The 15,904-nt window shown below is 38.0% G+C and overlaps 3 protein-coding genes across 6 annotated transcripts in view; 2 read left to right on the top strand and 1 right to left on the bottom strand.

Moving 5' to 3' along the window:
• Positions 1-1,240: 1,240 nt before the first annotated feature.
• LOC103510414 (laminin subunit beta-1-like) lies at positions 1,241-6,910 on the bottom strand. 4 transcript variants are annotated; one of them, XM_026824468.1, is made up of 2 exons: positions 2,463-6,910; positions 1,241-2,305 (listed from the first exon to the last, which is right to left on the bottom strand). In XM_026824468.1, the coding sequence occupies exons 1-2, from the start codon at positions 6,876-6,878 to the stop codon at positions 1,400-1,402; spliced, it is 5,322 nt and encodes a 1,773-aa protein (XP_026680269.1). In that variant the 5' UTR covers positions 6,879-6,910; the 3' UTR covers positions 1,241-1,399. The 4 variants fall into 4 exon arrangements, with proteins under 4 accessions (XP_026680269.1, XP_026680268.1, XP_026680270.1 ...); XM_026824467.1 differs by having other exon boundaries at positions 1,241-2,320; positions 2,478-6,910; XM_026824469.1 differs by having other exon boundaries at positions 1,241-2,413; positions 2,571-6,910.
• Positions 6,911-8,250: 1,340 nt separating this feature from the next.
• The window catches only part of LOC103510424, a 19,423-nt gene continuing 11,769 nt past the window's right edge, over positions 8,251-15,904 (top strand). The window contains exon 1 of the mRNA XM_026824475.1: positions 8,251-8,394. The gene's annotated coding sequence lies outside the window, so the exon portion shown is untranslated. The remainder of the gene's footprint in view (positions 8,395-15,904) is intronic.
• The window catches only part of LOC103510425 (SET and MYND domain-containing protein 4-like), an 8,999-nt gene continuing 1,513 nt past the window's right edge, over positions 8,419-15,904 (top strand). The window contains exons 1-10 of the mRNA XM_026824476.1: positions 8,419-8,703; positions 9,390-9,481; positions 9,730-9,954; positions 10,413-10,660; positions 11,627-11,726; positions 11,853-11,999; positions 12,333-12,487; positions 13,151-13,279; positions 14,038-14,260; positions 15,347-15,528. Coding sequence (XP_026680277.1) covers positions 9,430-9,481; positions 9,730-9,954; positions 10,413-10,660; positions 11,627-11,726; positions 11,853-11,999; positions 12,333-12,487; positions 13,151-13,279; positions 14,038-14,260; positions 15,347-15,528 — 1,461 coding nt within the window. The 5' untranslated portion in view covers positions 8,419-8,703; positions 9,390-9,429. The remainder of the gene's footprint in view (positions 8,704-9,389; positions 9,482-9,729; positions 9,955-10,412; positions 10,661-11,626; positions 11,727-11,852; positions 12,000-12,332; positions 12,488-13,150; positions 13,280-14,037; positions 14,261-15,346; positions 15,529-15,904) is intronic.

Genomic DNA, 15,904 nt, shown 5'->3' with positions numbered 1-15,904 from the left:
GCGGAAAAAGTAGACAAACCAAAAAGAGATTCAGTCATAAATTTACATTGAGGGACTTAAAACAAAAGTGGGCTAAAACCACAGGGGCGATATCTGAATGGGCGATCTAACAACTGGCGTGACCTCATACTTGAGGGAAAAAGTACAATTCATCACCTACATCTAGGACAGAGGAAAATGTCATGCAAGGGTTACATCATTTAGGGTTGATTTTTTGCTAAAAAGAGATTCAGTCATAAATTTACATTGAGGGACTTAAAACAAAAGTGGGCTAAAACCACAGGGGCGATATCTGAATGGGCGATGTAACAACTGGCGTGACCTCATACTTGAGGGAAAAAGTACAATTCATCACCTACATCTAGGACTGAGAAAAATGTCATGCAAGGGTTAGATCATTTAGGGTTGATTTTTTATGGCTATTTAAAGTTTTTATCGCCTGTCATTTTTAGAGTAAAAACTACACTCTAGGTACAATTTAAGGGTCTAAGCACGAAGTCGTGCATCTTGTTTTCTTTGTACGTTTTGACACGTGCTATGAAGTGAGATGGAAACGTTCTGAGAAGGAGAAGACTGGCCTCTTGTATCTAAAAATATCTCCCTCGTAACTTGAATACTCAAGAGTATCTCAAGCAGAGACTAGAGTTGAAGTATGGAAAAATAATGAGGATTTAAAAAGATTTTTTTCTTCGCGTACCCTGAAGTACGAGTAATACAAGTAAGTATTGAATACCTGCCAGAACCACAGGGTTTTAAAATTTTTCTAGGTCCAGAAGACTGGCCTCTTGTATCTAAAAATATCTCCCTCGTAACTTGAATACTCAAGAGTATCTCAAGCAGAGACTAGAGTTGAAGTATGAAAAAATAATGAGGATTTAAAAAGATTTTTTTCTTCGCGTACCCTGAAGTACGAGTAGGTAATACGAGCAAGTATTGAATACCTGCTAGAACCACAGGGTTTTAAATTTTTTCTAGGTCTTAAAGGTCTCATATTTTCCTCAATCCACTAAGTAAGACAAAATTATCCCGAAAACAATGGTTCCAGGGTCTACATACTAACATGATGATTACCTACATAAAAATAATAAACCGATATGGCTAGTTCATGATATGGCAAGACTTGGCAGTGATAAAAGACAAAATTATCCCGAAAACAATGGTTCCAGGGTCTACATACTAACATGATGATTACCTACATAAAAATAATAAACCGATATGGCTGGTTCATGATATGGCAAGACTTGGCAGTGATAGATAGGGAGTGTTAGAGATTAAAAAGTTCTCATTTGATAGGGATAGAATAAAGGAATGATATACATATCATGGTATGTAGAAGTAGGTAGGTAGGTAAGTACTAAGTGCCATATAGGCACATAGTGTAGGAAATTTGTTAATGGTCTCAACTAACGCAGTTTTTATAATTATTGGACTTATCCACTATGAAGTTTATACAACTTTGAATACGCTTCTGAAGTTCGGCAATATTTTTTGATAGTTCAGTCAACTCGCTCTCTTGACTATTAAACATTGCCTCCGTTTCATTTAACTGCTTTAATTTTGCCGTAGTATTAACAGAGAGCTGACTTGCTTTATTCAATAACATCTGTCCACGAGCTCGTTTTAGACCTGAACTTTCAGCTTTTGACAGTAACTTGTTGTCGGTTTCTTGATAGCGAGATCGTAAACCTGATGCTTGTTTTTGTGCCAGAGCCACTTCTTTTTCCAAATTCTTTTCCTCATTTTCAACGTCCATGGCGGATCTTCCATTTTGTAAAAATCCTGCCTGGATGGATTTCAGTCTTTCTTGTAGTAATTTTACTTTAACATTCGTTTCGTTTGACTTTTGCTGAGCGTCGTCTAAATCATTAGTGATCTGAGACAAATCTTTTCGTGCTGCCGAAATATCATCTTTAGCAGTTTGTATAGCAACTTCCGCCATGTCTTGGGCCGTACGAGCTTCAGTAAGAACGTCGACTATTTTCTGTACGGTGTTCTTTGTACTGTCTGCTCCAGCTTTAGTTAGATTAGCTTTACGCTTCAAATCATTAGCTTTCGCTAAATCGCCTGCAGTTTCAGTTAGAATGGTATCAATATCCGTAAGAGACTTTATAACATTATTAATTTCATTAGCTCGCTCACGGATTTGCTCAGGATTTGACTGAATATTCTTATTAACAGCAAGACCTGAAATATTTCTAATATCAGCCAAAGTAGCACCTGGAGCATTCAGAAATTCATCCAATTGCTTAGTTATATTTGATGTGGAGGCTACATACGCAGCCGTTTTGTTCCTGACACTTGCAGCATGATCATATGCTTCCTTAGCTAAAATGTTGGCCGCATGCGATTCTTGCTTAGCTGTAGTGATTCCACGAAAAACTTCTTCGGCTTTTGCTTCTTTTTCATTAATTAACTTTTTGGACGTTTCGGCATAGTCTTTAGCAGAGTTGGACTCGGATAAGATGATCATATGCTTCCTTAGCTAAAATGTTGGCCGCATGCGATTCTTGCTTAGCTGTAGTGATTCCACGAAAAACTTCTTCGGCTTTTGATTCTTTTTCATTAATTAACTTTTTGGACGTTTCGGCATAGTCTTTAGCAGAGTTGGACTCGGATAAGGTTCCATTACTACACCACATGCCACCACACTTACCACAGCCAGCACCACCACATAGATTGTCACAAGGGTCTCCTCTTTTGTCACAAATTAGCTCATTCAGATCAGGTAAATTCTTTTCAAGACTTGTAATTTTTTCATTAAGTCTCTGCAAGGCTTTTTCATTTTCTTCTTGACCTTGGGTAAACTGTGGGAATGTCTTAGTGACTAAATTCTCGGTTCTTTTACACTGTCTTTCTGCGTCATTAATTTGTTTCTCAGTTTCCGTACTTTGTTCTTTTAACTTGAGAGAAGTATCATGCGCTTGTCGTGTTAATTCAAGAGCCCCTTCCACATTATTTTCTTGTAGCAAAGTTGCATTTTCTTTCAACATTTCTCCTGTTTTATTCAATTTTTTTATTTCCTCAGTCAAATCATTCAGAGCTAATCTTGCTAAATTAATTCTTTGAGTTGTATTTCCCAAGGTCTTACCAACACCATTTGGGTCTTCATTATTCATGATTTGTTTCTTCATGTCATCAATAGTTGTGAGCATGACAGTCAAGTCATGAGAACTCCTTGTTGTATTCTCAACAAGTGCTTTCACATCTTCAATTTTTTTCTCAAGTAGTTCAAATTCTTTGGTGTAAGCTCCAGATGCTCCTGTCTGTTTAATATTTGATGCATCAGTTATGACTTTAGTTGTTTGGTCGGCCAGACCTCTCAGAATACTATCCCAGTTGTCAAAACACTCACCACATGGACTACAATCAGGTGCAGTACCAATGTAACCTCGAGCACAGGTGTCACATCTAACTCCTCCTATTCCTTGATGACAGACACACGTTCCATTGTTTTGATGACATTGTGATGTTGCTGAGCCACTAGGATCACAATCACAAGGGAAGCACTCTACATTGGGATTACCCCAGAAATTAGTTTGACACTGATCACATTGTCTTCCGCCAAAACCTGATTTACATTGACATTGACCAGTGTATTCATTGCATTCTGTTACGTCTACTGAACCTATAGGATCACAATCACATGGTTCACAACCAGTACCACTAGCAATTTTCCAATGATTCTTCAAACACCGATCACAAGAAACTCCTATCACATTGGGTAGACAAGGGCATTGACCAGTTGTTCTATCACAAGGGCCTTTACTATGGTCTATTCCTAGAATGTTACATGTACATTCAGTACAGTTTTGTTCAAGAGCATTTCCGAAGAAGCCAGCCTTACATACTTGACAGTGATCTCCTTCTGTATCATATCGACATTGTAAACATTTTCCAGTCAAAGTATCACAGTTACCAGGAAGAGCCAAGTCTGTATTATTGCTACAGTCACATGGTTCACATGAACCTCCTCGTTCCTGTGGATTTCCGAAATAGTTATCCAAACAACCATCACATCTTGTACCACGATAGCCTTCCTTGCATTCACATATAACATCTTGAGACCTTGGATCTAATTGGCATGTATCAGCATAGGAAAGTCCTGACTCGACTGTTCCTGGACAAGGACATGGTCTGCATGGAATATCAATACCTAGTCTAGGATCTCCATAATAACCATTAATACAACGCTCACAATTTTCCCCATCAGTACTGTTTCTACAACTTATACATGTCCCAGTCTTGGAGTCACACAAATCAGCATGACCATTACAAATACATCTCTGACAGGTCGGGTAGTTCCAATAACCAGGAGAACATTGGTCACATTCTCTACCATAGGTCTGAGCTCTACACTTGCACTGACCAGACACTACATCACAAATATTGTCCAGAGCTCCAACATGATTACAGTCACACGCTTTACAACCCTCTGGTCCAAACCCATATGTTCCTGGGGCACATCTGTCACAACGGCGACCAACAACATTCGGCTTACAAACACAGTTACCTCCTAGTTGATCACAATATTTACTAGTAGAACCAGTGGGATCACAATCACACTCATTAGCACCATGATGAACGTACATACCTATACTGTAATGTTGTTTTTTACATGCCTCTGGAATAGGAACACCTCTATAAACTGTAATGTAAGAATCACCACACCTATAATGGTCAAACTCTCTAGCTCTTTCAAAATTCTCAGGACCTTGGAAAAAGGGAATACTTTGAATGTTTGGTAATAAAGCTATGGAGTCAATAAGAATACTTGCAGATGGGCCAGTTGTGCCATTGTTATCCTGATGGAATATCAAATGGACCTTGTATTTTTTGCCTGGTTCTAAACAAGCTGGTGGATAGACTTTAACAGCTCTTGATCCTACAGGTAGCCGAGTTCGTTTAATATCATCTTGAGGCACTGCATTACCACAAGGACCATTAATATCAACATTACCTTCCCTTTCAACAATGACATCAACATTTTCCCAATCTGTATTAGTGACTGGCTCATATCTTACAACTATATCATAATCCATTGGAGTAGGAATATTGTCAATTTCAAAAACAAGACCTGTATTCTCAAAACCTTTCATGAAACCTGGCCCTGTCCATGTATTTTCATTTCCACCTCCCAGAGGTTGTCTAATTTCTACAACACATTTGTCAGTTTTACAGTTGGCATTTTCAGCTTCATATAGGAAGTTATCATATGGAGGAGAATAATAACTTTGTTCAGGAGTACTACAAGTTCTACCTGAAGCATGAGGTTTACATTTACATTGACCTGAGATAACATCACAATTGTTATCATAAGAAGCTCCTGGATCACAATCACAAGGTTTACAACCGTACTCCTCAGATTCAGAAAGACCCCAGAAATGAGGCAAACACTGATTACAGTCTCTACCTTCAACATTTCTCTTACATGTACAATCACCTGTATCCTTGTTGCAGCCTTGGCTATTAATTGTCCCTTGAATATTACAAGTACAAGGTTCACAACCATTAGGATTTGTTTCATTAAAGTTCCAAAATCCATCTTTACACATATCACATCGTCTTCCACCCACATTAGGTTTACAGTGGCACTTGCCAGATACTAGAACATCATCAGTGTAAGGGTCACATATGCCATCATCAAGAGAGCCACCAGGGTCACAATCACACCTTAAACAAACTTCAGGATCTGAAAACTCTTTATTTGGGTCTTTATAGAAGTACTGCTTGCACCTTTCACAGTTTCTACCTTCTGTGTTATGTTCACAACTGTCACAAACACCTCCACTAATTCTACCAGTTGAGTTGTACACAGCTTCATCAAAATGACATTTAGTAGAGTGATTATTGCAGTTACATTGTTTGCAGGCATTTGTTTGAGAACCAAAAGCTGGTTTCCAAGGCAGATCATTATAAAAGTCAATGCATTTTTCACAATTCAACCCTTGGGTATTATGAGTACATTCACATCTACCATGTACCATATCAGGTTTTGTATCTGCTTCTGAAATTGGAAGACACCTAGATGCATGTCCATAACAAGAGCAAGAACCTCTCACTATCATTTGAGTAATTGCATAGTAATATTTTTCTTGTATTTGCCGTCTAGTATCCAAAAGATCATCTCCTAGAGTGTGTAATTTGGTAAAGTTGATTCTTAAATTTGTCATTTTAATCAAGTTCTGTACATCTGATGAATATGGATCTATGTTTGAATGATGAAGACTAGGAGGTAATACTCTGAGAATAACCTCACCACCAGAAGATGGGTTGTTAGAAGAATAACGAGACTCACAATAAACATCAGTCAATTTTCTTAACCCATCTCTAGGTATACCAGGGAAAGATTTAGCACAATCAGCAGCAAAGTATCTGTACACTTGCCAAGTCTTACCAAAATCATGGGATCTCTCAATAAGCATAGCAGCAGGCCTAAATGTTTTGAAATAAATGATTAAATGAGTAAAATGAAATTCTGCCTCCATATCTAGTTGTATTGTTACATTTTCAACTCCATTTTCTGACTGCCACCAGGAGATAGTCTTGGTTCTAGGAACTGTGGCATAAACAATATTGTGAATCTTGTGTGAGAAAGCTGGGTTATTGTCAAAGCGAGGTGAGGAATTACATGTGAAACACTTCTTCTTGTCTTCCAGAAAGGACACAATACAAAAGGTTGAGTTTCCATGTAGACCACATGTAGAGGAAGCCCTAAGTTTATTCTCTCTACCAATCAAAAGATTACCTGTTGCAGGATAACAAGATTTCCTTTCACATGATGAAATTGGTTGAGGCAACTGACAGGTGACATATGTTACTTGAAATATCACAAGTAATCCCACAACACACAACCATAGAGGCACTCTTGAATACTCCATTGTTCTAGTATTTTAACAAAAAATACTGATAATTGATTAATTGAAAAGCATATTAACACTAGTGTTTGTCATAGAGTTTTAGGTAGTCAAAGAATACCTAAGTAACAGTTTATTTAAATATTGAAAAATAATTGATTTCACTTTTTTATGCTTTAGTTAGACAATTACCATAGGTGGTTATTAAATAAAAAACTTTATGTGAATACCTAAGTAGTTGTTAAATTAGTTTACCTTATCCTAGGTATCTTAGTTAGACAATTACCATAGGTGGTTATTAAATAAAAAACTTTATGTGAATACCTAAGTAGTTGTTAAATTAGTTTACCTTATCCTATTAGGTATGTAGTTAATTCATTATTTATTTTTCTGCCTTAAGAGGTCTTGGTTAGTTTCTTGAGATTCACACAAACAAACATGGACATTAGTATGAAAATAGAAACCTACCTAGTTGGAAAAGGAGCTGACTATGTTCATCTGTCATCAGCAAAATAGTTTTTACACATTTTTGAAGTGAGGAAATGGTGTGATACTTTAATGGGTAGGTATACCTACTGGAACTGGATGTTAATTCACGAGATTCATTGCAATCATTGCTGACTGCTGAGGTGATATCTACGCCGGTTCCATAGACCACGAAAAAACAAAATTTTCGCTTTGGTTTTTGGGGTTTTTTTTTTTTTTTTTTTTTTTTTCATTTTTTCATGCTCCATCTACAGATTTTAGTTTTACGAGTTATCTCCGATATAAAGAAGGGGTTTTCCTTTTTGAATTTTGGAACTTTTGACTATTCTGCTATGAAATCAACTGAATATTTTTAATTATCAGGATGAGCATTTTTTCTTTACCTGAGCTATGCTCCGTCTGGCAACACTGAAGGAATTAAAAATATCAAGAACGATTACGACTTTTGTAAAAAATTGAGGGGAAAATTTTAAATCCCCATCCCTGTTTTTAAATCCCACATTTTCTCGCGTTTAACTTGGCAACATTGAAGTTTTATCTCTTCACTTCGCGTATCGCGTTCGCGGCTATTTTGAACGTTTCTTTTTTGGGTTTTGGACTGACTTTTGCCTGAACTACCTGATTTGTGATTTTTACCACATTTGTTCATGGTTCAAAGGTTCAAACTTTTAATCGAAAGTCAAAAGCGGCGTAAGTACGTACCTACGTATAACCCATGTAGGTAAGTTTCATTACATAAAACTACTCAAAAGAGATTTTTTTTCTGATAGTGGACGACTTTTGTAAAAAATTGAGGGGAAAATTTTAAATCCCCATCCCTGTTTTTAAATCCCACATTTTCTCGCGTTTAACTTGGCAACACTGAAGTTTTATCTCTTCACTTCGCGTATCCGTATCGCGTTCGCGGCTATTTTGAACGTTTCTTTTTTGGGTTTTGGACTGACTTTTGCCTGAACTACCTGATTTGTGATTTTTACCACATTTGTTCATGGTTCAAACTTTTAATCGAAAGTCAAAAGCGGCGTAAGTACGTACCTACGTATAACCCATGTAGGTAAGTTTCAGTACATAAAACTACTCAAAAGAGATTTTTTTTCTGATAGTGGGCTTGCTTGCTTTGTAAGCAAGCAACTTGTTGACTCAGGAGGTTTGAATGTTTGCTGAGACAGGCACTTCATAGTAATTTTTGATAAACCCACTCTTGAAAACCTCTGCTCCTAAATTGTTGTTAATAAAATCACGGGTACCTAGGTTTTATCTAGGTACCTAGTGTGTTGAAGTTGATGTCAGAGTGTCAGACAAAGATCAAGCAGTTTACCTCCTTCCCAGTTCAGGGCAGGATTAATCCTGAATTATTCAGACTGTTAAGCACCATTCATCTTGATCTTAGAGAAATTATTTTCAAAAACCTATGTATGGGTGAGTTCTGTCATAAATCTCTAGCTGTAAGTTGATGTCAGAGTGTCAGACAAAGATCAAGCAGTTTACCTCCTTCCCAGTTCAGGGCAGGATTAATCCTGAATTATTCAGACTGTAAGCACCATTCATCTTGATCTTGGAGAAATTATTTTCAAAAACCTATGTATGGGTGAGTTCTGTCGTAAATCTCTAGCTGTGTTTAAAATTGTGATTGAGGAAATAGATCGCAATGAAGGAGAAAAAAAAAAAAAAAATGCCTCAATGGAATATTTGAGGCACAAAGGTTAAACAGTGCCTAATAAAAGGGGGGAAGAGACCCAAAGTTGCTCAGAATCCAAATAAGTGAATTTCCTCTGAGGAAAATGTTTTTGCTAAATTTCTTCAAAATCAGACAAATCATTCAGTGAAAAATACCTACTTGAGGATAGGTTTCACAAACCTTTTTAGTCCCTAACGGATAACTTATCAGCCTAGTTGGGCCTATACAAATTAAATGGAACTTAACAGGCTTGTAGCTTAACAGGCCTTTGATAAACTACTGTAAATGAAACATCATGTTAAACTTTTGAACTCATTGATCCAGTAAAGTTGAATACCTCTTATTTATATTCTGTGGTTATTTGTTTGCAGCTATTGACTCCACCAATATTGAAGGAAAAAAGATTCTAGAATGGCAAAAGCTTCAGCTGTTTCAGTATCTAGTAGCAATGAAGTTGACTATGGTAAGTTGATATTGATAATTATTTTGTTTAGTTTTACCAAAATGAAACATGCCTAACCAAGCTTTCTTAGTATCAAAAATTTGAACATTGTTTGTAATTAAGAGATCCCTTGGACAAAAGTTTGTGCCTACAAGTCTACACAGGTAGTAGGTAGTTCCTAATCTAACCTAATAAAACCTAGTCTAAGATAAGAGGTATTTGTCACAGGACAGGGAGCACAAAATTTTAATTTCTTTAATTTCTCACAGGTTTTTGTCATTTTGATGGAATGCAACATGTTAGCAAAGAATTGAAATGGACAAGTGATAGTTTGTACAAGAAGTTGTCCACACTACAAACGCCAGAGGAGAAGTTCAAATTCCTTTTCTCATTACTTGAACAGGTCAAATTCCCAGCTCGCATTACATACTCAAAAAGTGAAAAGGCTTCTTTGCAGTTGAGAAAAAAAGGAAATAATTACTATGTGTCAGGTGGTGAGTATGACTTGGAATGTTCTTACAAACTATTGTTGGAATATTCTTACAAACTATCCACCTTTAGGATAGATCTCAAATATGCCCTTAGAACTACTTCTTGGTGGATGACTTTTTCCACACCTTTGAATGTTGAAGCTTGTTGTGATTGGACCTGTTAGACACCACTATTGCTTAGCTTCTTGTTCTGGGAGGTTCTAGTTTTGCCAAATATCCTGGAGACTTCATAGTTTAAATTATCTTGTCAAATTTGCTGCTGGTTCATATACATGTATATATTGAAGCTCAAAACAACTATCCAGTTATGTTCTAGCCCTACCAGTTTATACCTAGTAAACCATGCCTTTTGAACATATTTATTAAGTAGTGTGATAGAGCTCCGCCCCATTAAGTTAAGAAAGTGTGACCATGCTACTAGAGATATTATATGCCATTGAATTTACAAATACCCATTTCAGATAAAAAGACTGCTCTGGAATATTACACGATGAGCTTGTGCATGGCTCCCGATCGGTCTAAAGTACAGGCCATGGCCGTGGCCAACAAATCAGCCTGCTTCTACGACATGGATCATCCGCGAGCCTCTGCCACGCATATTAAAATAGTGCTCACATGTATGCAAGACGAATACCCACAGGAACTCACCAAGAAGCTGTACATCCGAATGGAGAGCATCATCAACAAACTGTTACCCAGGGATACACCTGTAAGTATCAAATCATTAAAATAAATAAATGTCTTTTCTTTGTGTTACTATATCACAACTTTGGTGCTCACTGCAGCATTGTAGGATTTTTCCAAATACATATATTGTCTTTTTTTTTTTTTTTTTAGGTAGGAGATTTCATAGACTAAGCTAGATAGGTTAGCTAGGGAACTCGATATGTAAAACAGATAGGTAGTTAGAAAAGGGTACGCCCGTTTACTGTGTTAATAAATAAATAAAACTGTTAGCTCGGACATCTTGTTCTAAGCTGACAGTCTAATTAAATCACTATGTTGGTCTCATGATGACTGAAGTGGTTTGACCCTTTTGGATGAAAATCACTTTTTGTTTTCTTTCTTGTTTCAGATTTTTTCCACATGGAGGTCAATTTGACCCCGGCGAAGAAAGCTGAGCTGAAGATATTTCTAACATCTCTACTGTACAGAATCCTGGTGGGACTAGAGTGGAATTGTTTTGAGGTGTTCGAACATTTGAGTTACGTGGCGCGAAAACTTGATGTGGATGAACCGTTTATACTGAAAACTCAGGTAAGTTGACATAAAATTAGTAAAAAAAAAACATCCTGTGGAGATGTTGTGTTAAGGCCCGTTCTCACTTAAGGAGGGTAAAAAGGGGTTTTCCCGAAAAAAAAAAAGGGGTTTTCCCGAAATTTAAAAAAAAAAAAAAAAAAAAAAAAAAAAAAAAATGGGTTAAGCTTAATATACATCTACATACCTATCAGGGAAAATTAGAAATCATCGTATTATCAGATCAAAAGAAAAAAGGAGTAAAAAAAAATATAAATAAAAATAAAAGAAAAAAAAATAACTGCCAGCTTAGTTATCATTGCAATGTGATAGTCACATACTTTTAATTTTGACGCAAGGTGATAGTGTCCTACGAGTAAATAAGCACTTTTGTATTACCTATTCTATCATAATTGTTTTTTATTTTTCTCTCTCCCAGGAATTCATTGTCATGTCGGTCCTGTGTGGGTTTTTCGAGTGCGGCACAGCTCAGTTTCGTAACTCACCGTTCATTATTCAACCGATTCTCGACTTTGGAGGGTTTTCCACTGAAAGCTTCACTCAAATCCCCATTGTAATGTCGGTCCTGTGTGGGTTTTTCGAGTGCGGCACAGCTCAGTTTCGTAACTCACCGTTCATTATTCAACCGATTCTCGACTTTGGAGCGTTCTCCACTGAAAGCTTCACTCAAATCCCCATTGTGGTTGCACATGGGCGCAATACTAAAATCCCAGCCATGTCCTCGGCTGTACGACTGCAATATTCGGAGACCCTGGGTCGACACTTGGTAGCCGGGAGAAATATTGAGGCAGGTAAGATGGCGTTTCTTAAGGTGTTTTTTTTTATTTTTTTAATTACGCTGACGGTTCGACAAGTCCTTTTGGGACTAACCAATCCGGGGTTGCAATTTGTGTAGAAGGGGCTTTTAATAGAATCCAGAGCGAGTGGCTGATGCCAGTTGCCACTCTATCCTTCGATCATTTCCAATATTTGTGAACAATTTATTGGTTTGTTGTTTGGTTGATTGGGTATTCTATGGAACGGTAGATTGGGTCCTTGCAGAATGAAGCTGTCCAATCGGTTTTTTGAACATGTTTGTAGTTCTAATCAACATTTTATTCCGACCCTTCTGTTTCTATTCCCAGGGGATGTTCTAATGCGAGACACAATGTTATCCATGGCTTTATACACGGAGAAATACGAATGGTCTCATTGTTCCCACTGTCTTCGGTTTGTATCTCAGCTTGTACCGTGTCCATTCTGCCCTCATGAGAGTTTCTGCGATGAGGTGTGTCGACAGGTAAGCTTCATTTACACCGTAGGTCCCGGGTTCGATTCCCGGCGGGGTCGAAGTTATTTCGGCTCTGCCTTTGGAAAACGAAGTGCATTTGGGCAATCTAACTTTAATTTGAAGATAAATGATCTATCCTTAAGATATTTCATATCATTGTAATCTTAGTCATTTATTATCAAACTGTGGAAACTCTGGATTATTTAACTCGTATTCCAAACACACAAGTGGGAACGGCCTTTACCTTTAGCCATTATACAGTGGGTTCCCTTAGGGCCAGCCTAGTTAGCTTGGTTAGTAGCGCGTCCACGATGTAAGCGCTAGGCCGCGAGCTCGGCGCCCGGGGCGGATTTTATCCTGAACGGATTTTGTTCGTTCTAAACGGCTGGCTTTCTCCTATCTTGTATTTCTTCTCTCTTCGATTTCGGGACGATAAGACCTTAGCTGTTACAGTTCCCTCTATCAGGTCGTGGTTATGTACCGGGTTGAGTTTGGCAATTTTGGTAAACTAACCTTGCTTTTAAGTTACCACTCCCATGCCAAACTACAGAAATAATATCCTTTCTCAACTAGTCCGAACCCAATCCAACCCGGTACATAACCACAACCTCAACTCAAACCTCTTTCTTTTAACCCTTTTAGAGAATAATAACATGATGTTTCTTTGTGTAGGCGGCTGAAGAAAAGTACCACTGGGCATTGTGTAACAGTCGAGCGGCTCTCAACTTCGGCACAAATTTGTCGCATACGAAAATGATGCTGGCATTACGTCTCCTCGTATCATTCCTTAGCAAGCATAGGGTGAGTATTCAAACTATTGGTTCAGTGAACTGTAGAAGTCACTGAGAAGGTACAAGGTCCTTTGTTGGTTCCCTGAAGACTAGGTCGATGAGAAAAATGCACTGTACATATACATTGTACACTATACAGTGAACATTTTCGACAGATTTCATCCAAATTGGACAATCAAGAGTTCTGGTCAATCCTTTTTTTAATAGTCTCCGTGGCGACCGTGGCCCAGCCAGTGATTATTAGGCTATGTCCAGACATATTCGATTGACGCGACGGTCGATCGACTATTTGTGGACACAGCTTTACACTTTGGACAGCCGGAATTGAATTTCCGGAGAACAAGGTAGGAGAAAACCAGCCATTCCGAGAACGAACTTTACCTGTTTAGTATAAAGTTCAGCCCGGGCGGGAATCGAACCCGCCACCTAGCGCTTACGGGCAGACGCTTGATCACGAGGTTTAGCTGTGATGTCTCAGATTCCAACTCATCCCATCGCTGCTTCCACTATCTCTCCTAGAGCTTTCGATGGTATGAATTGTGACCTCTGACCGTCCTATCTTTGCCTTGTAGTCAAGGCTTTGGTCTGTTATCTTCGGTTCTTATGGTTGACGATGATGGCAGACTTATGGCCTTACTACATTATCACACAGTCTGGCCAAGTGGCTACATTACATTGAATTTCTGGACTTTACCTGTTTAGTATTGAACCCACTTCAATACATTGAACCCACTTCTCTAACCAACTTCCTTGTTTGTATGATTTCAGGGTGCACTGTACGAATTCATGCTGGAAGTGTCCAAGTACGAATCGGAAATAGCGGGCAATAAGAACTACGTGCAGGGTGTCAATAAGAACGGGGTCTATGATCAGAATGACTTTAGAACGGTCTACTTCATGTATAGTAAACCGGACCTACTGTCTGAAGATATGAAGAAGAGTCTGGCCATCAACTGTGCCTATGCTATCGAAGCTATTTCGCAGAGTGATGGTGAGTTTTTTTTTTAACTTTTCGTTGAGGTAAAGGGAAGTTAATTCTAAGAGTGAGTTTTTCTTTCAGTTCGTGTGAATGTAGGGAGGTAGGTACACTGTTAGGGCTATTTCACATCTAGACTGCAACTTGTAGTGTACGGAAATTTTCATGTTGAGGGCTACATAGTCTTATGGGCCTGTTCACACTTAAACTTGAAGTTTAAATGTGAACAGGCCCAAGACTGTGTAGCCATCAACATGAAAATTGCCGTATACTACAAGTTGTAGTCTAGATGTGAAATCCGCCTTAGACGTAATGCATACTAGTGAAACGCGTTTCACGAAACCCGTACATAACGTTGACACAGAGTTCATGAAACGCAGTATGGATCGCGCCTTATTAAGGGTGTGTTTATGAACAGGGCTGAGATGAGCTCGGACGACGTGAGATAGCTGTCCCGGCGGCAATTTTTAAAATTCATTTTATATTTATTTTTGTTTGCTTTGTAATTTGCTTGTTTTTAATAGCTAATATAAATGAAAAGTATAATATAAACGTGCAAACTAAAGATAAAAAGTAAAAAATGAATTCAGATTGTACAAGTTGCGGAGAAAAAATCAAAAATTCGAATTCCCCGCCAACTTTACACGCAAAAAGGCCGACGATGGCCTACGATGGCCCTGTTCATAACCACGGCCTAAGAAGAGGTAGGAGCACAGGATATGGCAGAGTGACATATAATTTGGCAATTTTCTCTTCCATACCCTGTGATTGGTCTTCCTTAATATCTATGACATTAAATTTGTACTAGGTACTATGTCGCTCTGTCATATCGTGTGATCTTATCTTTTTTTTTTTTTTTTTAGGTAGGAGATTTCATAGACTAAGCTAGATAGGTTAGCTAGGGAACTCGATATGTAAAACAGATAGGTAGTTAGAAAAGGGTACGCCCGTTTACTGTGTTAATAAATAAATAAAACTGTTAGCTCGGACATCTTGTTCTAAGCTGACAGTCTAATTAAATCACTATGTTGGTCTCATGATGACTGAAGTGGTTTGACCCTTTTGGATGAAAATCACTTTTTGTTTTCTTTCTTGTTTCAGATTTTTTCCACATGGAGGTCAATTTGACCCCGGCGAAGAAAGCTGAGCTGAAGATATTTCTAACATCTCTACTGTACAGAATCCTGGTGGGACTAGAGTGGAATTGTTTTGAGGTGTTCGAACATTTGAGTTACGTGGCGCGAAAACTTGATGTGGATGAACCGTTTATACTGAAAACTCAGGTAAGTTGACATAAAATTAGTAAAAAAAAAACATCCTGTGGAGATGTTGTGTTAAGGCCCGTTCTCACTTCTGAGTTTCATCCGATTTTGCACTCGTTTTCCGATTGCAAATATTTCAATGGGTTACTTTGTGGTGTTCTCGTGTGGACCCAGCACCTAAATGGGAAGTATTGTGTCTCTTATCGCCCATCATACTACGGGATGGGCATGCTACGACACAGACCACATACCTAAGTCTAATGTAGCAGTTGTTTCATTGTTACAACATAAAAACGGCAATGAAACACTCACCTTAAAAAAAAAAAAAAAAAAAAAAAAAAAAAAAAAAAAAAAAAATCGGTGGGAAAAAAAAAAAAAAAAGTCGGGGAAAAAACAA

This window comes from Diaphorina citri, unplaced genomic scaffold (assembly GCF_000475195.1).
Source record: "Diaphorina citri unplaced genomic scaffold, Diaci psyllid genome assembly version 1.1 scaffold598, whole genome shotgun sequence".
Classification (NCBI taxonomy): domain Eukaryota; kingdom Metazoa; phylum Arthropoda; class Insecta; order Hemiptera; family Psyllidae; genus Diaphorina; species Diaphorina citri.
This window is presented reverse-complemented; position numbering and strand designations above follow the sequence as displayed.

Excerpts from the sequence above, each read along its gene's own strand:
- LOC103510414 (XM_026824468.1), bottom strand. The coding sequence starts at position 6,878 with ATGGAGTATTCAAGAGTGCCTCTATGGTTGTGTGTTGTGGGATTACTT. Across the intron at positions 2,306-2,462 it reads CTAAGGAAGCATATGATCAT|GCTGCAAGTGTCAGGAACAA; the intron begins CTTATCCGAGTC and ends GCATATGATCAT.